The sequence below is a fragment of the Aythya ferina genome (assembly GCF_964211825.1).
Source record: "Aythya ferina genome assembly, chromosome: 12".
Classification (NCBI taxonomy): domain Eukaryota; kingdom Metazoa; phylum Chordata; class Aves; order Anseriformes; family Anatidae; genus Aythya; species Aythya ferina.
The window spans coordinates 11,803,492-11,829,512 of NC_140308.1; the positions used below are offsets into that span (position 1 = coordinate 11,803,492).

At 45.1% G+C, this 26,021-nt stretch overlaps 1 protein-coding gene across 8 annotated transcripts; it reads right to left on the reverse strand.

The window, feature by feature from the left end:
- Positions 1-4,340: 4,340 nt before the first annotated feature.
- On the reverse strand, positions 4,341-24,911 carry CENPT (centromere protein T). Of its 8 annotated transcripts, none has more exons than XM_084533653.1 (14): positions 21,651-24,911; positions 20,911-21,043; positions 20,678-20,771; positions 19,076-19,209; positions 17,684-17,714; positions 16,361-16,500; positions 15,471-15,899; positions 13,582-13,779; positions 10,869-11,012; positions 10,175-10,384; positions 8,918-9,014; positions 7,330-7,506; positions 6,550-6,654; positions 4,341-4,758 (listed from the first exon to the last, which is right to left on the reverse strand). In XM_084533653.1, the coding sequence occupies exons 1-14, from the start codon at positions 22,707-22,709 to the stop codon at positions 4,611-4,613; spliced, it is 3,099 nt and encodes a 1,032-aa protein (XP_084389779.1). In that variant the 5' UTR covers positions 22,710-24,911; the 3' UTR covers positions 4,341-4,610. The 8 variants fall into 8 exon arrangements, with proteins under 8 accessions (XP_084389779.1, XP_084389783.1, XP_084389780.1 ...); XM_084533657.1 differs by having other exon boundaries at positions 21,912-24,879; XM_084533654.1 differs by having other exon boundaries at positions 7,330-7,494; positions 21,651-24,868.
- Positions 24,912-26,021: the final 1,110 nt, after the last annotated feature.

Consider the following 26,021-nt stretch of genomic DNA (forward strand, 5'->3'; position numbering starts at 1 on the left):
TTTCTCAGCTTATGCAGTCATTTCAGCTCAGCAAGACTCGCAGGTAGAGGCAGCCTGATCCCCACACAGGACTGACATCCTCAGGGCGCTGGGGCACCACTGGGTGTTGGGCTCTTTTGTTGATGATGCAGTGACTGCTCCAACAGTCATTGCCTGAACCTGTGAGCTTCTATCAAACTCAAGGCTACAATGTGGCTGCTTTAGGGTTTTTGCAAGAGAGGCCTTATAGTTAGTTTTTGGTCTCAGAGAAGGGTTTCAAAGAAACATTTGCAGTGTGGTGCCATCAACACAATGCCTGTGCAAGTGAAAGGCAAGTTCAACCCAACCAGGTTTGCTGTCACGTCTTTCCCCAAGCAGATTTTTATCCTGAGGTAGCTGCTGTTGTTCTGTATGAAGTCACTTCGAAAGAAATTCAAGTGATGCCTCAAGAGTAGGTTTAACCAACTCTGAGCTGAAAAAATAATCCTAGTACAGAAACATTGAAATCTGCTTCTTGCTTCAAGGAAGATACCACATGAATTTTGGTAACTGTCTTTCCAATCACTGACATCAATTAATCTTTCCTGTTCATTAGTGCTCTCCCTCTCCATCAATGGGAATAATAATTGTTCTTGAAACTAAAACCCTGTTGGAAAGAGCTCTGCTACCTAAACTGCTGAATAAGTGGAGCAAACAAACTCAAGCCCATTAGTCTCATAGTTTGAAAAGCAAGAAATGGCAAAGCTGAATTCAGAAGATACCTTCCTAACAACGTGCTAGTTTCATGAGCAGTTGCAAAGGGATTCCTGCAAATACTGATGGCATTTGTAAACTGGAAATGTATCATAGCCTGCACGACAAAGTAAGTACCACTGGGTCTGTGAAGTCCCTGGGATTTCTGCCTTGAATACTGGATTTGGTGCTATGTACTTCCAACTCAAACTGCAAAATACCCAAACTGGAACTATAAAAGCACTGAAAAGGGAAATGCATCATCTAGCTAGAAATCAAATGCCCTAACTGCACATATCTCTAGGAGTATTCTGGAAAGAATAGCTGTAACATGAAAAAAATCAGTGCATCTAAAAAGAGCAGGGAATTTAAACACAGAGGATAAGTTTGGTAGATTAACATCAAATTTGCAAAGCTCCTCAAGAAAGCACGGGGCTACAGAGAGCAAGAATCACTTGTTTTGCTTTACCCAAGGACTTCAGATTCCAAAAAGTTAAACACATGGCCCTGTAACCAGCAGTTCTTTCTTTTGTCCTTCCAGTTACATTGTTAGCACATTAAAGATGGCAATCTGTCCCTAAAAGTCTTGAGTTTAGTTAGCTAGAGCAACAGAACACTTTTCAACAGAAGAGAGAACAGATAAGGAATCTTACCTCTTCATTTTACAACAGGAACCAACAACTTCCTGGGATGTTCTCCCTATTCTCTCCTTAAATGCTCTTCAGAAAACAAGGTTCTTGCATGTTTCAGCAACAGAGAAAAAGGAAGCTGAAAATTCATTAATATTTCAGATCAAGATTTTCAAGCTCTGGCATGCAAAGCCTCAAGCACACACTAAAAAAGTCACATAATGGCAGAAAATGAATATTAAAAAGGTACTAATTTTGTAATATGTCAGTTAAGACAAAGCTGTTTCCTTGTGACTGTTGAAAAAAATAGCCATCTTTGCTATATTAATGGAATTACTTTAAAAAAAAAAAAAAACTTGAAAATGACTGACCTTTGTGTCAGTACTGCCTGCCAAAAAAAGACTTGAACTAAAATTGGCCTTCATTTCCTTTAGTGTTGTGCAAAGCTTGTCAAACATGCAAATGTTTCTGCCAAGAGCTGGGTTGGATTTCCAGGAGTCCTATTGACTGTACCATTTGGATCTCCAATTTCAGACACCTGGGAAGTCACACAGCACTTTTCAGGAAGCAAGTCTTCCTCACGGATCTAAGAAGAGGGAAAACAGTTCCCCGTAGTTCTAGAACATTTCTACAATGCAAGAGAAGTGGGGGAAAAAACAAACAAACAAACAAAAAAACGCAAAGGCTGTTACTCCACTTCAGTCTAGACATGTTCAGCATATAGGAAAGAGCCACTGGCACAATGTTTGACTGACCCCAGCTGGCAATGCTGACTGTGTTCAGCCCCACTCTATCTGATTAAGGATACTGCAAAGCAACAGCCTTCCCTTCCTCACAGACAACTAAAAATTAATCAATGTAAAGACTCAAATTTTGAAGTCAAATTAAACTATTTACAAGCTCAAGCTTCCAAGTCCAAGACAGAGCAGTTAATAATTAAGGGGAAAAACTATTATTTTTTTCTCTCTGAAAATAAATAAGCACTTTAAGTTACCTTGGGAACTGCAGACTAGCTAAATAAGCATAAAGCATATTAACACGTAAAACAGGAAAAATGATGTTAATTCTTTCCCAGCTTGTGAATTGTTTTTAGAAAGCCATCATTCTTTGCACCTTAAAAATTCTCTGATGTGGCTGACCTCATTCCTGCTGTGGTTTAGGTTCACTGTAAGCAGTAAAATCATACGCAAGGATTTCATTTCTATTACCTTCCTACATGTTTGGCAACATTCACTAGGGAGCAGCACTGATCAGCCGCTCTGTGTAGCAATCAATGAACCGTACACCATGCCTGGGACCAGAGCAGTGACTTCCCAAATGCATTGCCGTATATAAATTCAGTTTAAACCTCGAGGGTTGGAGTGCCACCATTCCAGCAGGGTTCTGGCCATTACAACATCACAACACTGAGCTAACTCTTAGAGAAGAGAGGTGACCGCTTATTTTTGACTGCTGGAAGAATTCCTTGCTGCAAGCAACACACAGTTTGAGGGCAGCACCAGGGCTGGCATCAGAAAACACCCACAGAAGCACAGCCGTCAGCTCTGAGCGTGTGTTTGAAACAAACAAGTGCCCCAATACACGGTGTGCTGGCTGAGCCATAGCTGGCTCACAGCCACCCAGCTGCTTTCTCTGTTCTTCAACAGGACAAGACCTGGGCAAAGATAACAACAGGGAGATCATTTAGCAATTGCTATCATGGGCAAGACAGACACGGCTTGGGAAAGATTAATTTAATTTATTGCTGATTAAAATCGGACAGTGGGAAACAGAACTAAAAACACCTTCCCCCTACTCCCTTCTTCTTCCAAGGCTCAAATTCACTCCAACCCTTCTACTTCCTCCCCTCTCCAAGCAGCACAGGGGGATGAGGAACGCGGGCTGCAGCCAGTCCATAACTTCATCTCTGCTGCTCCTTGCTCCCCACACTGTCTGATCTGGGGTCCCTCCCACAGGATACAGACCTTCACGGACTGCTCCAACACACGTCCTTCCCACCAGCTGCACTCCAAGTTCTTACTGCTCCAGCGTGAGTCCCCCCCAGACCGCAGTTCCTGCTAGAAAGCCTGCTCCTGCTTCAGCTCCTCTTACAAGCTGCAGTTACTGCCAGGAGCCTGCTCCTGCGGGGGCTCTCCACACTGCAGCCTCTTCCAGGCCACGTCCACCATGGGCTCTTCCAGGTGCTGCAGCGTGGAGATCTGCTCCACCATCATTCCCCACGGGCTGCAGGGGGACAGCCTGCAGCAGGGGCCTCGCCACAGGCCGCAGAGGAACTGCTGCTGTGTGCCTGGAGCACCTCCTGCACTGACCTGGGGGGCTGCAGGGCTGATTCTCTCTTCTCAATCCTCCCTCTCACAGAGGCTGTACATGTTGATGGGCTCAGTTTTGGCCAGCAATGAGTGTTTTGGAGCTGGCTGGAAATGGCTCTAACACAGGGCACCTCCTGACTTCTACACAGAGGCCACCCCTGCAGCACCTCCACTACCAAAACCTTGACTTAGTTGTATATATCGGGTTTATCACAGAATCACAGAACCCTCTGGGTTGGAAGGGACCTTAAAGATCACTCCAACTCCCCTGCGCTCTCCCAGTTCTTCATCTACCACACATGAACCAGAAAATGTTACCTCTCAAATGGTCTTAAATTATTGCTTGCTAATGCCCATGAGATTTTATATATACGTATATAGTATGTTTTCCTGTTTGAATTTCCATCAGTAAACAGCTGTTTTCATAGATGAACTATGAGCTATTCTTGACACAAGCTAGACTTACAAAGTGGGATAAGATCCTAAGTTTGAAAGCCCCTGTTGTAAATATATATATACATACAGCTGTGAAAAGGATCATCATCTTTTCATAAGGCAGTCCATAGCTTCTCGTTTGAACAATTAGTTAGTATCAAGAGCACCAATAGAAGCAAGCGTCTATTAAGAGCGTAGTGAAAACACAGCAGCCATGAGGTAAGCTTTCATCTCAGTGGAATAAGGAACATTTGTATCACGCAGAATACATACCACATTTTATTTATTTAATGCTCAAACATAAGATATAAAACTAAAGGATAGTCAAATTACTTATAATAATAATAATAATTGGTGAGATCCGGTGGGCTGGCATGACAGCCACGTCACGATGTCAGTAAGTTCAAGACAAAGTCAACTGTTTCTTGCCCCAGGAATTTCTTGTGGAAAACCATCACATTAGGTTGTTCCATGTGACTGCTCAAAGTTATGTTCTTCCAGTAGGTTGTGTTCCCACCCACAGGGCTCACCACTTCCCAGAGGACCACATTGATTTGCTGGGGATCACTTTATTTCCACTCACAGCAACTGGAATCAGTAGCTTCCTGTACTCCATCGGCAGGTAACGCTCTATCAGCACATGCAACGGCATCTTGTCTGTCACCAGCCTTTGTCTTTGTTCAAACAAACAAACAAACAAACAAAAAAAAAACAACAGAGAAGAAACAGAATTGTTAGTGCTACCACTCAACATCAGAATAAAGTTTTTAAAGTTCTCTTGCACTGACATTTTCACATTTAATATCTGAAACACACAGGCTATGGCTGCTTGTGACAGAAGAGCTATACGCTTCTACTTGCACGCAGCCATCTCAGGTGATGTGTTAGGTGCCAATACCAGACTTGTTTACATAGGAAGTGGACCAGAAGAGTCACTGCAGAGCAGCTTCCCACAGCAGTGTTTTCCACAGTGCAAGTCTGCACATGGATCTAGAGCAGTTCATTACTTTTTAAATTCACAATCCACCTGGCAAGTGATAAGTTTTACTATTTAAGGACATGCACAGAATGATGCAACAGAAGCAAATATCCCATTTTCCAGCAGATTTTTATATGCGATTCCCAATTCAGAGGTGTTGGGCTCTTTTGTTGATGATGCATTTTCAAATCGTGTAGTTTTCTAGTACACCATTTAGCTGACTGCCTCCCAAAAAAATCTCCTAGTATCTCCTAGTTTCACAGAACGAGAAAAAAAAAAGCAGCCTTTATCCACATTTTCTTTCTGGAACAGAAATACTATTCTTATTCATGAACTGGCAACAGTTCCTGATCTCTTAATGATGCAGCAGAAAGACAAAGAAATGAAAAAGGCAGAATAACAAGAGAACAGAATCCTCAAACCTGGCCAACTAACTCATCACCCCTCTCAGCCTGTTTGAACTACTTTCAGCAAACACCTGTCAAGTGTGAAAATAAAATCTCTAGATTTGGACAGCAACAGATTATTATTCTTAAGCAGCAGCACCAGCTCCAGCTACACAAACCCAAGCAAAACCATTGTCTTTAATCAGGTACACCCTACAAAATCCCTCAAATGACTTTAAAGTAGCATCTGAAGAAAATCCTTCCAGTGGATACTAGGGATACCAACTCAGATGACTTTAAATGAGGAGTGTGAACTGATTCAGGCCTGAGAGTTTTACAGAGAGCTCCCCAAAGAACAAATCCCTCATGTTTTGGTCACAAGACAAAGTAAGTCCAGTTGTGAGATGGGGGAGCTGAGGGAGCCCACGGGAAGAGCTGCAGTGAAGGGGTTCTGAGAACAACTCATGCAGGCTGCTGGCCACTCCACCCCTCCGGGGGTCCTAAAGTGGCAGTAAGGGAAACACCAGTGTTAGAAGTCAGGCCAGAGCGTCCTTTTCCTGCTCTGATGAGGAGCTATCGGTTTGAAGCCAAACTATTAGATTCTGCAGAAACGGAACGAGTGGGATTTTGTTCAGAGGAGCAAGTCGAACAGCAGGGCATGTGCAAATGCTCGTGATTTCAGTTGCAAGTGCTTTAGCAAAGTAATCCCTCAGGGATGCAAACAGTGCAGCACAGCACAGCCTCCCGCTTAACTGTTGTTACTCTCCTGCTTTTTCTACCTATACCACACACTTCCCAGCCTTAACTGTTGACCCTAGCACACATCCCCTTCCTCTTGCTACCTGTTTCTCAGACTCCTGCACTTCCAACCCCTATTTTCTCCTGCCCCTTCACCCCCCTTCAGCTTAGAATATAAAATCTCAAGTCCATAAATGCCTTTTCTGGCACAAAAAGTCAAGCTGCATCATGCAGAGCAAACCACAGGACACCATGCTTACTGCAGAAATACTGCTAACACACAGCCAGGCAATGATGGTTTTACTGGGCTGACTTCTGTCACCACAGAACACCAGGACAGGTTAATGACATCCCTCCTTTACCTTCTCATAAGGAGTTCCAGGTCAGCCATCTCCACTGTCTTCCTCCCTGCATGGTGGGCGTAAACTTCCAGATCATCGCTTAGCTGCTTGAAGTATTTCTCACAACTGAAAGAGAATGGAGGACAGAAATAAAACCAGGCTGTGGGGGGGTACAAACACCAGCCACTCACTTCTGCAGGGCAAGTTAAACTGCAGCAACTCACTGCGCAGGTCACAGCCTGCCAGGGGAAAACTGGGGGAGAAGAACCACTCCAGCCCAGGGAATGAAGTTTGGCTTCTCAGCCTGGGCTTTCTGGACCACTGGTAACTGAAGATGGCAAGGAAGCTGTGAAACAGCTGCATATTTGACAGCCAGAACCTTGCCCAGAATTCCCACATGCAAGAAAAGGAGTAAACTGGCAAATCAACGTTAAAGATGATGCTGTTCGACCATTATCCTGAGACATCCGGCTCACTGAGACCGCTAATGGTATCAGCGTGCTGTTAGGTAGAGAAGATTGTGAATTGTGCAGTTTGTACCCCTTTGGGACACATGCTAGAAGCTTCTAGAAGGCAGCACTGTTCACCGATACCCACACAGCAGCCAAAAGCACCTAGCACACTTCTGTCCTTGTTTTAATCACACCCCCTGGAGATTTCCCACCAGCTGAGCAGCAAAGGGTTTAGGGAGAGCTGTCAACTTATCATCAGGTCTCTGGATGAGTTTGTTATTTAAGGAGAGAAAAGGAAGTAAAAGAGGACCAAGAAGAGAAAACGGAAGAAGAGTTTGCTGCTGCTTACCATTTTTCAATAATTTGGTAGGCATCTCTGGCCACCGGCATTTTTGCATAATGCCTAAATATCTGCTTTATGTAACTGCTTGCAAGTGCAGGCTCACGCTTCTTCTTTTGTGACTTTCGTGAGGTCTTTGGAACAGGTTTAGCCCGCTGTGGCTGCAGGGGAGACCTTTGAGGGAAACTGAAAATTCACACATCAGATGAACAAACACGGCACTGGGCACAGGCAGAGAACACCGAGCTGAGCTTGGGCAAACCTTGCGCTGAATTTGAAGGGGTTAAAAGAACTACCACAAGCTCTTAATTCTTTCTCCCTCCCAAACCCTCAAAACCCTGCCACCCACAGAGCACAGCCTTTGCAAACTGTTCACATGACATTACAGCCTTGGGAGAAGCAATTCAGGTTCAAGTTTTCCCAAGATTAGTGTGCTACCATAAATAGCCAGCAAGCTACAGTTCTCTCCAATACATAAATGCAACAGTGCTACAGCTCCCTGTATTTTTCACTCTCCAGGACAACACAAAGTTTGATGCAGATACAGAGGTGGCCTGTGGGTGCAGAAGGGAGATTCTGGTCTGCAGGGCATGCTCAACAATTCTTGGGGGTTGACAAGACTCAACAGAAGCTCTTCCTTTGATACAGTTTCCTTCCACAAAATGGGAAGTGTACAACTTTTACACTAATAGGAACGTTTTGTTTAGCCTGTATTTTTTTCTGTATTTTTTTCCCCTTATGCAACTGTTTTCTGACCAAGTCCCAAATGAAACTTCTACTGTTTTCCAGTCTAAAATATATATAAATAAAATAATGTTTTTGATTATAGCAATAATTCAGCATATTCTACAAGCATCATTCATCTCTGTTCACAACAGCACAGGACAAAAGAATCTCATTTTATTGTTTATTACTTCAATAAATTGACTGCGACATGGGCTAGAATGTTTCTTCTGTTCCCTAGTATCTACTGTTATCGGATCTCCAGATGTCTTCACCAAATTTCTAGATAAAAGGCTGGCAAAGTTCTAACTATTTTAGAGTAACGAAGGCTAAAGGTTCACTTTCTGCCTCAAAGCAAACTTCATTTTACACTCATCACATGGCAGGTACATACAGCTTTGGGTTTCAGAAGTCAATACAAATGTGCCATTTAATGTGATCGTTGTAATGTAATCTATAATTCTCCCTCTCCTGCAAGGGCTTCTGCATCCCCTACTGAAGGGGCTAGCCTGCACCTCCTACTGTCTAGTGCTCCAAGGTAGCCTAGCAGCCAAAGAACTGCTAGGAAAAGGTTTTGGTATTCAGCTCAAAGAAGCATTAAATTATCCATTTATTCCAAAGCTTTGAGATCTGCTCTGTCAGAGTGCTCACATTTACCTGATAATTCTTTATCCTATCACTAAAGCCCTGGATGAACTAACAAATTCAGGACTGCTTAGTCCCAGCTACTGCTGATGAGGGACAAAACAACCAACAAAGCTGGGTTCTCCATGCAGGACAGTTGCTGGGAATGCAGATCTTTGGGCTCTCTCCTGCTACTTGCACCCCCAGATATGCTTTTACTGGGCCACTGCTGAAGGTTGCTTATACTTACTCAGGAGCAGCGGGCTTTGCAGAACGTGGAGTTGGCAGCAAGGGAAGTGGATGGTAGGCTGGGGCACGGACAAATGTGGGTGTCTTCATGGAACCCTCTAAGGAGAAAAAAAGAAGTACCAGTTACTTGAGGAATTGACATCTATTTTCAGTGTTCCTGCAGCAAGCACCACTGCAGCAGACAGAAGTCTAGCCAGTTTTCTACATCTGCTCCGGTGCTTCTTCTGAAGAAATATTTCCATGTGCTGGAGGTACATGGAGCAAGATGCAGGAGCAAAGACTAGTTATGCTGAGGCTTCTGAAGTAAATTTTATGGCAAGAGTGAATAATTCCTCCCCCCCCCCCTTTTTTTCTTTCTCTCCTCCAATGAGACCTGGAAGATGCTACTCTTACCGTTCCATCCTATCAGCACCACAAGGTTCTCTTCAGCATGATGGTTTCATCTCCCCATGCAGATGGGTTACAGATACACGCATTCACACTGCTGTAGACACGCTAAGAACACTCACAGCTTTCCTCATGCACGAGTGTACCGAATCAATTGTCATGTTCTTAATAAAGCTGAATTTCCCCACAATGCCTCAAATCCTGATTAGGATGCCCTTTAGCATTTTTCATTTCAGGGTATATTATATTTTGTAAGACTAAGACCAACCCCAAGCCACCGACACGTTCTGAGTATTCTCAGATGTGGCCTTAATTGAACTACATGTCCTTCTGAATAGCACAAACACTCCTGGGGCAATGAAGCAGGCTGATACAGTATCTAAGGAACTTTTACGAAACGTAATTCCTCTCAGCTTTGTGGAAAAATCAGTCTACTCTTCTGGTTATCTGGAAAGGAACTAGGTAACTACACAAACAGAACGGATTTCTAAATCACCTTTCAAATCCACAGTATCATAAACGGCTCTGAAAACAAGTTCTATGCTAAAAAAGTTTTTAGTGCAGCATGAAGATAGGAGTCAGGAAGGAAGAGATATCTTGCACTTTATCCTAAGACCATTTTGCACTCATTCTTGTACACTGTGTACGTTTCCACTATCATTATCTCAGAAGTACATGATTACCAACAGAGCACCAAGCCAGTAACAACCTACACTTCCCTCTGGCCCTCAAATACCAGCCAACAGCTTCCCCTGGACTATCCGATGGACTAAACAGTTGATCATGTTATTATTCCTTCAACTTGTTAGCAGATATCAGAGGGAAAAAAAATCTTAGTTGCCTTCTGCTACTTTTGCAAAAGTTTTCCTACCTTCACTCTCCTGGCCTTCCATTTCAACTTCATCCTCAGTAGATTCTTCTTCAGGACCATCCAGTTGTCCCATGACAGCTCTGTCTTCTAGTAGTTCATCTGCTTGCTGAACAGCTTCTTCTAATGGCTTTGTCCCAGATTTTTCAGAGGAAAAAGCATGAGAATGCCTGCTCAAGCTTCCGGCTCTAGCACTTCTGGCCATCTCTGGTTCTGGATTTTTAAAACAGAAAAAAAATGCATCACTGTAACAAGTATTACATCCAAAATTTCAGGGCACTCATAAAAATGAAACCCATCTTCCCATTCCTGACAAGTTGCCACCTATTATATTCGATTGTCAAAGATTAGAATGTCAATATAGACATCTATATAGTCAATATACATGTAGACTCTTGGGAGATCTTGATTTGCCAACAAATTCAAAGGGGCTCCAAGTTTTAGCAATCTTTCCTTGACTCAAATTCCCACGAGTAAATTAAAGAAGCTTTCTGCAACTATGTGTTTCTAAATATTATTCCCAATAATATTTTGGCTTCCACTTGAGCAGTAACACAGTCTTTCAGCTGAAATGTCAAAATTAGTTGGATATTTTTCCAGCATTTAGCCCAGACTGTAGATTGCAGAGAGTTAACAAGTCTTTGTCCTAGTACTGATGCCAGTAACGCAGCTTTAGAGGTAATTTGATTGTTCTTACCAGGTTTGGCAGAGTCTTGGTGTTTAACACTGCCTTCTGCTACTCCCTCTTCTTCTGGAGTCATAATTATCTGTGATTCTGCTCTTTCTGTCAGTTTCTTCTCTAAATGTTCAGAATATCCAGTATTTGTATGATGTTCCATAGCTAAAATAGGAAATACCATCATCAGTCTCACCCACAAAAAAAAAAAAACAAAAAACTGAACGCTGGTGGTTGATTGTAACAATCACTAAAATATACTTGATAAGTATACTTGATAAGTAAACTCATTAATAGCCATAAGGTATAAAAAAAAAAAAAAGGGAGGCAGAAGCAGTTCCCTTCCAAAAACTGACAATGCACAACTTTTCCTGAGCTTGGTACCTACTCAGGGTACACACTAGATTCCGATGAAGGAAGCAAATTTACTTCACCGTAACCAGAGCTCCTCCAGATCTATCCTCTCTGTGTACTCTCACTTCTGGTGATTATGTGAAAGAACTTTTTTTCCTCTAAATCTAGCAATACCTAGTGTTTGCGCCCACATTCTCCTTCCCATTTTCAGCTCCTGGGTATAGATGGCTAACCACATGCACACTTTTTCTGAATGAACAATGGTGGAAGAGATACATCGCACTCCAAAGAAGAGAGCACTTAGCAGTGTTTTGACCATCCTTGACAATCCTCTAGAAGGCAGGATGAAGAGAAATAGAAGGACACGTGACATGCACGTCCTTAAAAACCTCAGCTACTGAAGTACTCCTTTACCCTACATACTTAAACTATCATCTACACCTATTACCCCGTAGCTCAACTCCAGCAGAAATACACACAAGTCATTACTTAGAAAAATCTTACTAGGAACTCACTGAAGGATTTGGAAAGCTCAGCTAACCACAAGGGTAGAGTCAGAAGCCATAAAAGTGGACTTTTACCATCCTGTCTAGTGACTGGGAGGTTTCATGCTCAAAAGTACAAGTGCCAAGACCTTGGAAGCCCCAAGCCCTGGTGAAAAGGGCAAGGAAACTTGGCCACAGGCAGAGCAAAACTCAGCAACAGCAATCTTATTCACCAGAATATTGTCTCCCTACAGCAGCGTAGGGGAAAATCTTGCCTAAAGTTAACTAGCTTTGTGGGGAAAATGCAGAAACTCAACACTAAGACTGCCTGAGGCACACAGGCATCAGTGATACTCCTACGTGACCAGACTACTGCAGGGATACAGAGCTGTAACAGGGAGTACCAGTTGCTATTGATATATTCATGTCTAGTTTTTACCAACTTCATCGGCTGTGCCTGGTAGCAATACCTCCTTCAGTTTGGTATAACCTGCCAGCTGTCTGTGCTCTTTGCTCTTCTCTAGTTTCTGCACTGACTGATCGTGGAGCTATTTGTTTCAATTTGTCTGTTGAATCATCTCCTCCACGCTTGCTCAAGGGTTTTCCTTTTAAACTTCTTCTATTTCACTCCCAGAGCGATTGTCTTTTTTCCAGGCGGAGAAGTCCTTATAGTTTGGCATTCAATGTATAGAAACTGCTCCACACAATTATCGTTATTGTTAATGGCAACTGTTTTTCTCTGCTCCTTCTCTAGTTCTGTTAAATCTGTTTTGAAATGTAGAGGTTAGAACTGCACATGGTGTTCAAAGGGAGAGCATGACAGTTGTTTCCATAGTGACACAGTGATGCCTACTATTTGTCATCTCTTCCTTTCATCATTTTTGTTATTTGCTTTTCTGACCAAACTCTTTTAAGCTGCCATTTGCAGAACTTTAACAATTCTGAGGTGACTTTCATCAATCTCAAGAGTCACATCCTGTTGAAACTTCACGCTTCAGAGATGCACCCAAGTAAAACTATAAAAAGGACAAAAGAATCAAGACTATAGACTGCCAATTTTATGCAACCATTATTTTAGAAATACAGAGTAACTGCTGCCTTAACGAACCTCTGCATGGCTGCCAAGTATTTACTGACTTTTTCTATGGCAGAAGGATTTCAAAGAAAACAGAATGTGCTTGTGAAAGCAAGCAACTTGCATGATTTTGTGGATGCCTCATCCCTGGAAGTGCTCAAGGCCAGGCTAAATGGGGCCTTGGCCAACCTGATCTAGTGGGTGGCATCCCAGCCCATGGCAGGGGGTTTGGAGTTAGCTGACCTTTAAGGTCCCTTCCAACCCAAACCGTTCTATGAGTTTATGATTTGCTCTCTTCCAGGAACAAAAAGGTCAGTATGAGGCCCCACATCTTTGTGACAATCACTGTTCCTTACGGCAGGGCAGCCTTGAAGCCCTTGAAGAGAAAAACGTGCTGGTAGGTACTGGAGGAAAGTAAAGGCCAACATGGCTTAAATAAATACAGCAAACATTAAAATGTGGACAAGCAAAAAGTGATTAGCTGGGCATATCCCTTGCCAAGAAAGAGTCAATTACCCTTTCTCCTTTCCTACAGGAAGATGAGCAGTGCCATGGAACTATATAAGAACACAAATTTACTCCATTTGCAGTCGCTGTGAACAAAACAAATACTGACAAAGGAGCAGATGAGTGAGACACAGCCTGCTTTTAGGAAGCTTGTCTGGAAATGCTCAGTCTCTCTGATATGATTTGAATTAAGTTATCTCTAGGATCCACTGCATAATAAAGTCTTATTTCACTCTCCAAGTCACCAAAAAACACTTTTCTCTAATCAGACTGAAGTACTCCATTACTTTGCAACACTGGAAGCAATTCTTACCCTCTCTGGAAATCTCTTCCTGTTCTACTTCATTCACTGCATTAGCCATCTCTTCTTCTTTATCGCTTACATCTAGTTCTTCAATTATACGGGACACAACTTCTCGCAAAGACATGCTGAAAGATCTCCTAGGCTTTAGAATGACTGGGGATCTACTTGAACTTCTGGATGGCAAAGAGGAGCTCCACCTATTAACAGCTAGAAATTGAGAGCATTAATGCTGCCCCTGGTATTTTCTTACACTTTCAACTCTGGTCAATAAGAAAACAACCATGCAGAGAGAGGAATACACACAAAGAACTGCTCTTACTTTCCTCAAAACAGTTTCAAGAGTTTGCACTGTGTCTTAGGAATCAGCTGGAAAAGCCCTTGCAGATACATTTTCAGATCATACTGAGGAGCAAGATGGCATTAGCTACCTTTGGTAAAACAAGAAAAATATGCACTCATTAACTTTTGACATTAATGGCTTATGAACTCCAGCATCTTTGAGACACGCTCTCATTCTCCCTCCTTTTCTTCTCCTTTAATCCAGTCCTGTTTCATGTTCTCCACACTTTCCTTTGTGTTATCTATCCATTTGTCCTAAAAGTTCCTACCACTGGACTCTTCAGAGCAATTAGCCTTTTTCTGTTCATTTCTTCCCTTTTTCTTTCAAAACAACTTTTCCCACCAAGCTTGCCACAGGAAACCCTCCAGAAGCAAAGTATGGTGCAATAGTCCACCAGGACACCAGGCATCAATTAATGAATTCCTACACTTCCCATGGCAAGATCTGCACTCCTGGCTCAAGCAATACCAAACAAACAACCATTCTTTAAATGCTGTTTATGTGCCCTGTGGGAAGGGAATTCACAGGTGGCTTTGCACTGTTCCACATGTGCCTGAATTAGAGATAATGAGGAAATAAGCAGTAGAAACAAAAACTTGAGCATGGTCAAGATAAATTAACTTGGCTACAGTGTTAAAGATGAGCTTTGGGCAGTGGCCAATTGCTGGCTGGCTCCAGGCTTGTGTCTGAGGGTCTCGAACCAATTGTACGACCGATTTGGGCAACACGGACAGCGTGTGGGGTTACAGATAAAGTATATGTAGTAGAGAAAGATGGCAATAATGGCTTTCTGTTCAAGAGCTATCAGGAGTTCATGTCTTTCATCCCTTCAGTGGCCCTTTTGACAAAGCATCAAAAAAGAGAAAGAGAAACAGTAGCTGTCTGTACTTCAATTAAAATTAGGATTTCCATGAAGAACATCACAAAGCTATCCTTTACAGCAGACCTTGCCCTGGCTACCTGTACCAGGGTCACAGAGCAGAAAATGTCATGGTTTCAGCCACACCTTGGGGTCTGCCCTATGCAGAACAAGGAAAATGCGCTCCCATTTACAGTCAGAAGACAGCTCAGCAAAGAGAATTAAGACAATTAAGGGAACAGTGCACCTCTCCTATGAGAAGGGGCTGAGAGAGCTGGGACTGTTCAGCCTGGAGAAGAGGAGGTTTGGGGAGATCTCACCAATGTCTGTAAATACCTGAAGGGAGAAGCGGGGAGGACAGAGCCAGGCTATTTTCAATGGCACCCAGTGCCAGGGCAAAAGGCAGTGGGCACAAAGTGGAGTACAGGAGGTTCCTTCTAAATGTCAGCAAACACTTCTGTGCTGTGAAGGGAACCAAGCACTGGCATGCATTGTCCAGAGAGGCTGTGGAGTCTCCCTCCTTGGAGAGGTTCAACAGCCACCTGGACGTGGTCACTGGGCAACCTGCTCTGGGTGGCCCTGCTGGAGCAAGGTTGGCACCAGATGGCCTCCAGAGGTCCCCGCCAGCCTGAACCACGCTGTGATTCTGCAATTTCAGATAATACCTGCTACCCCCAGGTCGTAACGCATAGTACTCACTGCCAGCCACCTCTTCCGAAGCAGAAAGCTGTTCCATTGGCTCACTCTGCTGGGAATGGCCTTGCTCATCTTCTCCCTGGTTCGCAGATGTTTCCTGAGATACATGAGCCATGTTGTCAACATGTTCACTGTCATTTATTAATTCTTCCTCAGAGTATCTTCGGGTCCTTCCTTCATCTGTGCCCACACTGGATACCCGGCCCACAAGCTTTCCTTCCTCCTGAGTTGCATTAGAAATCTCGCTTCTCTGCACTGGGGTTTTTGATTCTGACAGCCGTGGTTCAAGAGCAGGAAGTTTCTTTTGGTTCTGTTCAACAGACTGAGGCTGAACAAAAAGCTCTGTGTTATTCAGCATGATTTCTGCATCGCTTGTCGCCGTGGCTGCTTCAATCATGGATGCCGTTTGCAATTCCACAAGATAGTTCTGTGCTGTTTAGAAAGTTTTAAAATAAGTTTTAATGTAAAAAACTGTTCGAGATCATAGGGACACACATTTAGTACCAGGACTTGCATAATTCAAAACCTGAGTTATTTAACAGATTTTCATTCATCCCCAACAGAAACTATAGGGCCACTGGAGAGTGATGATAACTTCCTCTACCAAACCATCTCCCCAGTACCCACAGTCACAAACACAAGCCCACACAGGAAACAATTTGTGTGGTGTTATTACCAAGCTGAGTGGAGCACATTAGAAGTGCATAGAATTGAAGAAGCTACGGGTGCAGAGCCTTGTTTTAACTCTTGCCTCCCAAATTACATTTGATTTCCATGAATATGTTAACAGCCTTTAAATCCTAAAATACAGATCACACTGCAGTAACCGCTTCTAGAAGTCACCATATATAAGGCCCTCCCTCCCAAAACAGAAATAACAGCACAAAAGAAACCTTTTCTCTGCATGTTCTGTTCCACTCCGCCTTCAAAAGCTGCAATGTCAATAGCTTTGCGATTCTTTGGCCTCCGTAATAAGCCTCTCTTTTCAACAGTGTCTGGTGCAAGCATGGAACCAAGTGACATGCGAAGAGATCTGTAAAAAGGGGAAGGCAGAAATCGTTTTCAAAACCTGCACCCTCCCCTTTTGCCCTCAGATTACAGACATAAGGCCACTAACAGCGAGACATTTCACAAACCCCTTAGCTAGGAAAAATTTCCCCCCCCAAGCCCCTGGAGATTACACATTAGTCTTCTTTAAGCAGATATTCCAATCTCATCACCTAACATCAGAATATTTATTACAGGAATCAGGAAACAGACTGGCTTTACAGCCTCCTACCCAGAGTGGACTGCAACAATATATCTGACCAAAGGCTCAGGAATCTTTAACAATCAAATAATTAAAAAGGCAAACATATTTAAGAGTAAAGATGTCCTCTATATAAGAGCAGGGAAGTAAAAGAAATTTAGTGCAAGTCTAAAAAGCTGCTGAGTATCAGTACTCACAGCAAACTACCACTAAGAACACAATGTAAACTTTGTGGTACAGGAACTAAGATAACAGCATAAAAAGCATGGGAAAGAACACATCTGAATGTACACATTTTGTACCTTAAACAGATTGGCCAGCTTCGCTATCTCTTGTCCCTCATCCTAGGCAGCCCAGTCAAAAAGAGGGTTCAGGGTAGAGAGGATTAAAAAACAGCAAGTACAGCGTGCAGCCTTATGAAACACCTTGCATGGGACCACAAGCAAAGGTTGCAGGGAGAAGCCAATTTTGAAATTTTGCCAACCATGTCTGGGATCTTTAGCATAGTACAAGTGCAACAGAGGAGAAGAAATTCTTGACTTGCCCACAAGCCCTTTAAAGTCCAGGGAAGTTGGACTGAAGACTGCATCGATGCAACTGACGCAGCAAGTCAACTAACAGGTAGAGACACCATACTAAGGTAAATTATGCACTGACTTACTGTTAGAAACATGAGGAATAGAAGGGAAAAAAAGGCGTGATCCTAGTCAGTAAAAAGAGGAAAGGCAGGAGCAACAGCAGCAATACAGGCTAGGCCAAGCTGGGCAAGCAGTACAGAGCCACAGTTTCAGAAAATCACAGGGCACATCATGTACCTCCTTCAAGTTTCATACCAGTGTGGAATACTAACACAGCTCTTCATTACAAATCCAGTTACCTATCATGTCGTTCACAGCTACAGAGGTGACGAATTAAGACAGCTGTAATTAGGACAGCCAGAAGTTAAGACATTCTGTTTTAAACTCACCGAGCCAAAGTGCTGTCCAGCGTTGAATGGGCTAAAACAAAGTTGGTAACGTATTATTTGAGAAATTACTAGCTACACAATGCTCTACAGAAATAACACAACAGATCTTCCTGTTTCTAGGAACAGTTATGACATAATTCTCAAAAGCTACATTTCAATGAGAACAGAATGAAACAATAGGTTCACTTTACAATTTCTTGTCTGCATTCCTGAATTACTCATTAAAATTCTAATAAGCAGTTTCTAAAAGGGTGATAAAACAAAGGCAATTTAGCCCAGCACATGCTCTCATACTCAGTAAAATTAATCTTACCACATTAATAGCAAGATGCTAGGGCCTCAATCACAACTCTTCAGCAACCCTTTATCTTCCATAATTAAGGAATCTGGAAACTTTAGAAATATAGCTAGCTACTCTGGATTGTCAGTGAAACTGTAGCTCAAACACGTTCAACCCACAAAGTCGCAAAAGCAGACCTAGACAGCAGTGGTCTTGCTCATACCAGAGCACATTGCCTCTGCTTTTTACAGAATTGCCCCATTTCTTAGCAATACAAAGATGTTTCAGAGCATGCACCAGGCTAAAGAAAGGTGAGTCAACTTTTTGAGCACAGGTGAGTCAGCGTGGGCTTTGGCTCCAGATTAAAACATTCAAATATAGGTGTCTGTGTGCCCATTATAGACAAACAATTAATCAAACGTAGGTGTCTACTCCGGGCTGGGCTCAATCACTCTCCACTGACTAAATCTCATTTAAAGTTTAAGAGCACTTTAGTTACCCAGTGTACCTGCAGACACACAGACTTAGGGGTGTGGAAATTGGAGCCGAATCTCACCCTTCAATTCTATTCCAGTTGCAACTGCCAACGGAATATGTAAACTCAAGTGATGTGTTTTACTTTTCTGTCTCTGGAACTAAAATGAAAGTGATATTCACCGTATTTACAAACTTGATATCAAGGGAAAACTTATCCCAATACAAAATATTTATTTTTATAAAATTCCAAGTCACTTTTTCCTCGGACACGGACTGAGTAACTTATTTGACAAAAAAAAAAAAATCAACAAAACCTATGTAGCATCTTCTATTTTTGATTTTCTGAAACTTTGTGGGGTGAGACTTCTACCTTTGGAGATGCTTCAAAACTCAAAGAGCACCAAGGTGGAAAAATGATCAAGAAGTCATGTACAACTAGAGAAGAGCCAATGATTTAGCTAAAGAAAGAACTGTGTTATTTTCTCTACTATCCCCTTTGCAGATAATGCTGCAGTCTTGCTTCCAAACATCCAACCACTCAACGGAGAAGTTACTAAGAGCTGAACTGCAGTAGATGAAAATGAACTGACAGCAAACGCAGCAGAAAGCAAGATAATTTCAGACTGTGGCCTTACCTTGGTTCTGAGGAAGTCGCTTGTCTGCTGCTCTCTCAAATTCAGAAATGCTGAGTTTCTTTCTACTCCTAGTCATACGGAATGTACTGATAGATGTATCCTCAGGAACAATGTCTGGCAGTTGCAGTTCCACCCTACCAAAACAAACCAAGCCTTTAACAATGGACATAGTCATTTAGGTACCCTAGAAAGAGTGCATTACAGGGTAATTTCCCTGTAAAGGTGCTAAAAAAAAAACAAATGGAAAATTATTTGTCCTTGCTGCAGCAGAAATAAGGAACTAGTCAGACTACCTCAGCAAAGGCAGAAACATCTCATTCCCTCCTACCAAATCAAATTTCACAAAGTAAGAAAATCAAAACTGAAGTGTATATTCAGAATGACAGGGCTGAGAAACTTCAAGCTAAAGGACAAGATTGGTTCCCAATGAACTCCATAGCTCTCTTCTGCTGACAGCACACAGCAGCAATTAAATTTGTCAAACCTTACAGTGTAAATGAAAAACCCATAACCACAAAACATTCTGCATCACAAACACACTGGTGCATGGAAGAGATGCACAATATGCCAGTCAGGCACAGGATGGGGATCAGAAGTTTTCAGTTGCCTTGTTTTCCCCCATTACTGGGGAGTTCCAAGAACCCCCCACATGAAGGTTGTCAGTGAATTGCTGCCAGCCTTTCACAGTGTCCTGCAAAACTACAGAGCAGCAATCCTCCTGCAGCCAAGAGCACACGTTTCAGAAGCAGCAGAATTCTGCATCCTTTGCTGTGACAAACACATCTTTGATATAGGAAGACCAATGAGGTTATGATCACAGAATCATAGAATCCTCAAGGTTGGAAAAGACCTTCAAAAATCTAGAAGGAGCTGAAATAATATTGCTTCTCTTTTTGACTAAAGAAAAACAAGCTACCACACTTACAGAAAACTCAGACTTCCTCTATTAGAAGAGCAGAAAGACAGAAGTCTGCTTAATATTTTTACAGGACCTATTTAAAATTGATTATTGTCAACACAAAAAGTTTAGTTATAAAGGCAAAGCAAAGGAAATCAAATTGTCTATAACAGGCTATTCAACTTTGTAGTAAGCAAAAAGTTGGGACGAAGTGGCTAGAGCCACTAAAAAAGTTGGAAGTTTGGACAAAGTGGCTAGAACGCGTTAAGATCTACCACCACTAGTGGCTTTCTTCTGTTTAACAAAGTGGAATGGTCAGGCTTCTTAGCTCAGCATATTAAAGGAAGCTAAACATGAAAACGGCAGCCGAACCTCAGGCAAACTTCACCTCCAAACCACCCTACAGAAGATCAAGTAACCCTTAGCAGCCCAGTACAAGAACAGTCAAGAAGAATTAACACTATAAAAAGCAACAGCAACCTGTTTTCTGAATACTAGACGTGGCAACCACTCATTCTCACATGTTACTCCTCAGCACATAGCCTGTAACCTTGCAAACAGGTAAGAACTTCTATTTTGTTACAGATTACTGTTAGAGATAACTAAGATGAACAGACTTCCATTTGGAATCTTATTGTATCCAGCACTTCCACTGGAAAACACTATTAAGAGTCTGTATTTAAAAAGGAGGATTAGGTACTTACATGCTGGAAGTCTTCCGGGATGAGGGTTCTGACGGAGCATCTTCTGTTTCTTTGTGGTCAGCTATCGGAGGTGCTAGAGGCGAGACTTGTGGTTCTGCGAACAAATCAAAGCATTTTTTCCACAACCCAATCTAACAAGAACATCAAAAAGCAGCTGTTGTGGTTTATCCCGACCAGCAGCTCAGCACCACGCTGCCCTTCGCTCCCCCCCAACTCCCCCGAGCACTACTCACGGTTGCGGATGACCCTGCGCAGCAGCGCCCTCGGCGTGTCATTATCCACATCGGGGAAGGCGGCGGGCTGCTGCCTCAGCAGGGCCCTTCTGGCGGCGGTGGCGACGACAACCCTCCCGGAGCCGGACCCGCTCTGAGGGCACACAGCGGGGACACCTCAGAGCCGTGCCACGACCCCCCCTCACCCCCCTCATCCCCCCGCCACCGCCTTACCCGAGGCCGGTCCCCGAGGCTGCGCCTCAGGCTGCGCCTGGACTCGCGCCGCGCCCTGACGCCGTCCATAACGCCCGGTAACGGCCCCAGTAACGGCCCCAGTAACGGTAACGGTCACCGGTAACGGCCCCGTCACCGGTAACGGCCGCTCCCGCCTCCCGCCGAGCCACCTCTCGCGAGCGCGCGGCGCCTCACGGGAGGCTGAGGGCGGGAGGAGGCGGGCCCTGCCGCAAAGCTCCCTGGGAGCCGTAGTCCCTGTGCGCAGCGCATTGTGGGGCGCGTAGTTCCGGCGCGGCGACGCCGAGCAGCGGCGGGGCTCGGCCACCCGCCCGCCCGCCCGTTGGGCGCGGTGCATTGTGGGCCGCGTAGTTCCGGTGCGGCCTCGGCGGGCGGCGGGCGGCGAGAGGCCGCGGTTGGCCTTGTGGGAGCTGTAGTTCGGGCGGCGGCCCGCGCCCGCTCTCCCCCGCCGCCGGGGCCTGCCGCGGCCGCCCCCCCGGCCCGGCCCGTTCCCCCCTCTCTCACCTCACCTCACCCCCGGAGGCCCGGCGAGGCGCGGGGCCCGGCCTCTCGCCATGCCGGGCTTCACCTGCTGCGTGCCGGGCTGCTACAACAACTCGCACCGCGACAAGGCGCTGCACTTCTACACCTTCCCCAAGGACGAGGAGCTGCGGCGCCTCTGGCTGAAGAACGTGTCCCGGGCGGGCGTCAGCGGCTGCTTCAGCACCTTCCAGCCCACCACCGGCCACCGCGTCTGCAGCGAGCACTTCCAGGGCGGCCGCAAGTCCTACCTGGTGCGGGTGCCCACCATCTTCCCCCTGCGCGGCGTCAACGAGCGCAAGGCGGCGCGGGCCGCACGCCGCCCCCGCCCCGCTGCCGCCGCCGCCGCCGCTGCCGCCGCTGCGGCCGCCGCAGCCGCCGCTCAGGGCCCCGGCCCCGCCGCCGAGGCCCCGGCAGGGGGCGCGGCCGAGGACGTGAAGCCCATCGACCTGACGGTGCAGGTGGAGCTGGGGGCCGCGGCGGTGGTAGCCGGGCCCGGGCCCGGGAGGCTGCCGGTGGCGGTAGGGGTAGGGGAGGAAGGTGCGTTGGAAGGAGGCCCCCCGGACCACTCGTACTCGCTGTCGTCGGGCACCACGTCGGAGGAGCTGCTGAGGAAGCTCAACGAGCAGCGCGACATCATCGCGCTGCTGGAGGTGAAGATGAAGGAGATGAAGGGCAGCATCCGCCGCCTGCGCCTGGCCGAGGCCCAGCTCCGTGAGGAGATCCGCGAGAAGGACCGGCTGCTCCACGCCGCCAGCGCCGGGGCCCGCAAACGCCACGGCCTCTGAGGGCAGGGGGCTCCCCGGCCCGGCCCGGGGCTCCCCGGCGTGGCAGAGCCTCGGATGGACAGAGTGGAGACGGGCCCGGCTGTGTCCCCGCTGCCCCGGGCTCTCCCTGCCCGGTTCCCCCCGCCCCGCCGCCGCCGAAGCCGCCCCCACGGAGCCCAGCCCTTGCTGTCGGATCCGACCGCTGCCGAGGAGCTGCCGAGCCCCGTTGTGAACGCGGTGCTCCCCCGGAGCTAACGCTGCCTGCACCGGGCCCTCCAGCATCCCCCATGGGCTTGGCAGCGGTGGAAAGAAAGCATTTGTTGTGGTTTAAGGTAGAAGGGACCCCGTGTCACCACTAAGTGGACGGAGGGGATCGGTTTTCAGCAAATAAACTGGCTCCTGTGCTCGGTGAGGTAACGGGAACACTACCCCCTGGAGAAGGCCTGTCTGAAAGCATGGTTGGCACTATACCCGTCATAGGAATGAACAACAATGTTTTGCTTGGCCTCGCTTAGCAGAGGCACGAGGAAAGCTTTAGAAACCCTCTCAGGGTGATGTGTTTCTTCAGTAAATTACTGATGCCATAAAAGACTGCCGTTTCTAGTGTGAAAGAATCCCTGAGTTAAAGAGTGCTCTTGTACTATGTAGTTTTTGCTTTCTCTGCAGTACATACGTATTTGTTACAGATGTCTCGATGCTCTCAACACTAGCAAGGATTGCGGTCTGGTACAAAGAACCTGGTGGCATTTGACGGCTGTAGTTTATCTCGTTGGCTTCAGAACTCCCTCTCGTGAACCAGAGGCTTTGTAACGTGTTGGCATTTAAATCCTTGGCTTTCGTTCAGCGAACTGGGATGAAGCAGAAGCGAAGCAAATTTATCTGCAGTGGTTGCAAACCCTTGCTGTCTAATCCTAACCTAGTTGGCATGACTAATAATCTGTACCTTAGGCAAGACCTTACTGAAACGTGCTTGTGTGTTCTAAACCGAGATGTAAGAGTATTGTAACAAATCGACGTGGAATGATTGTGTAGTTTCTGTTTCTAGCCAGCGTTAGTCCCCTCACTTGCAGCGGCAGAAAACCAAATCAAAGTTGGCTAGAAAGCTGGTGGAGTGAGGGTAGCAAGGTTACTGCCTTGGCCTGAGCACGGATTCATGGATTAGCCAGCGGAACAGACACGTCGGTGCTCTCCAGGAGGAGGGCATCTGGCGCGCCTCCGTGGCTCTGTCTCCGTGCGTGCTTGGGGGGCAGTGATGTGTGTTGAAAACAAAAGGCAGTTCACCACAGTGTGCCCATAATTCCTTCTGAGGGAATGCCCAGACAGCTTCTGGGGCTGCGAGATCTTCTTCCTCCTGTACTCAGAATGTGTTACGCTCGGTAGGTCGGGATGTCAATTTTACTAAATTTTATATAAGTATTTTCTAAATGTAAAAAGTATCTTTAGTTTGAAAAATATTGTAATCTTTGTAACACTGGCTAACATAGCTTTACAACTGTCCGTTTCGATGCTCTCTGTATGAGTGAACAAAAGGGCACATTGGCGTTTGGTAGCTGGAGGTTTCTCTATCGATCATGTAGCCAGTTCAGCTAAAGGCATTGGTTGTCAGAGCCTGCTATGTGATGCATGGGTCATTTCGTTATTAACGTGTGTACTGAGTTGGATGGTTGACCGTGAGGATACTACAGGTCTATTCATGTACTAAGTATTTCCCGTTATTTCATTTTAATTTATTTTCTCCAATCTGATATGTAGCTCAAACTTCAGCTCTGTGGTGTACTGGTTTTCCTGCAAGTCAAGTAAGCAGCAAGATTTTTTTTTGTTTGCTTTTTTTTTTTTTTTTTTTGTAGGGAAAGCAGATACCTGCTCCACCACCTGATTTAGCATATGGAATTGGTCCAGCAGATCTATGCTCCCATGAAGACAATAGGCAGCACAACGTCTCTCCTTACGAACGAGACCACTTGTGCATCCTAGCTTCTTGAGAACGTGCGTGTTGTAACAGTCATGGTACTTTTTTTTTTTACCATTGGAATGCACTTCAGGATGTTCAGCCATTTGGCCTGCTGGACTGGTTAACTGCTGGACTGTCTGACTTCTCCAGGTTACACTGAGGTGCTAACATGCTTAATTTTAATAAAGTATATTTTGTTTTGTTATGTTTCCTGCTTCCATGCTCTGTAATTGTGAAGGGTTCTCAGAGGGGTTGTTCCTGCAATTGGACAGCTATCGTTCAGTGTGTTGCAATGTGTTCTGTCCAAAGTAGCAAAATGTCCTTCTGTTTAACCAAAGGAACTCTCTAATTTCCCGTGAATAACAATCCATTTAAAAAATTAACATTGCATTTTTGTTGGCAGTAGTAGTTCTCCAGCATCCTCATCTCCGGACATCAAGTTTCCTTTTAAATACTGACTCACTGCTTCCACCCTCTCAGTGGGGGTCAGGTTTTATCAACATGATAGTTTTGATTTGCTAAACATTAATTTCAGAGGCTGACGTACCAAATGAAATTAAAACAGGACATCTGCAGCTAGGCTGACTGGATTTCTGAAGGGTTAGTGGCTGCAGCTTGACTTCTCTTTCGGAATGGTTTTTATTCCTCAGGAACTCCACAGCTGCAGCAGCCCGGAGTTCAATTCACGTAGGGTAAGGAAGAGGAGTTTGAGGTCTGTTCAGTGTAATTGTGTGCCTGTCTACTCGGGACTGGAGCTGTTCTGATGAGCGAACAGCTACTAGGACAACAAACAGCCTCTAAATAGTCAGGAGCGATCCGAGCAGCCAGAGCTGACTTCCACGCAGTGCTTCCACCAGAGGGACAACACGAGGCTCACACGCCACACGTGGCTGAGGAAGGGGAGAGCGTGGCCTCCTGAAAACCAGCCCACCGCAGCATGCAGGGACGAGCTAGCGTGTAGCATCTGCAATAGAAATGTGTGATTCTACTTCCCACAGTTCCTAATTGCAGATTACTTAGAGGTATTAGTGTTTAATAAGTGTAAAGGGCAATTAGAGCTGGTGCTTCGCACATCCCTTTCTTGGGTTGAACTAGAAACATTAAGTGACAAAAGCAACAATTTTTCCTCCTGCATACTTTCCACCATTTACTGCTAAATTAAGGTAAGTGAGCAACAGCACGGGCAGTGAATTAGGAGGCTATTTCTGTTGGAAGGTATCTTAGTATGTAAATGAATAAATTGTTATTGTTCAACACAAATGCTTTTTCTTCCGCTTTAACTCACCTTTCTGCATCCTGGATTCTGATCTGGCATGTATCCTCCCAGAATTCTTCAGCCAGCACCAACTGTCTCTGGTTGGTACATTCCTGTGTGTGGGACTTGATGTTTAGTTCGAATGGCTTTTATTGTTCTAACAAAAAACCTTAATTTCATCTCCAGAATAAAACAGGGGAAAGACGCAAAGAAGTTTCTTTCCAATGCAAAACTCTCTCTCCTGTAGATGAAACGCTAACCAACCTCTCTCTAAGTGCATGAACGAGGCTTGCTCGACTCACCTATATTTCAAAGAGCAGTATTGCTCCCATTAAGTTATTGGATATAAGGTTGTTTTCATGACTTCTGACACAGCATCTTGCAAGGT

Excerpts from the sequence above, each read along its gene's own strand:
- CENPT (XM_084533653.1), bottom strand. The coding sequence starts at position 22,709 with ATGCTGGAGGGCCCGGTGCAGGCAGCGTTAGCTCCGGGGGAGCACCGC. Across the intron at positions 17,715-19,075 it reads GCGACTTCCTCAGAACCAAG|CCCATTCAACGCTGGACAGC; the intron begins GTAAGGCCACAG and ends ACTTTGTTTTAG. Across the intron at positions 10,385-10,868 it reads CCAAGACTCTGCCAAACCTG|AACCAGAGATGGCCAGAAGT; the intron begins GTAAGAACAATC and ends TTAAAAATCCAG.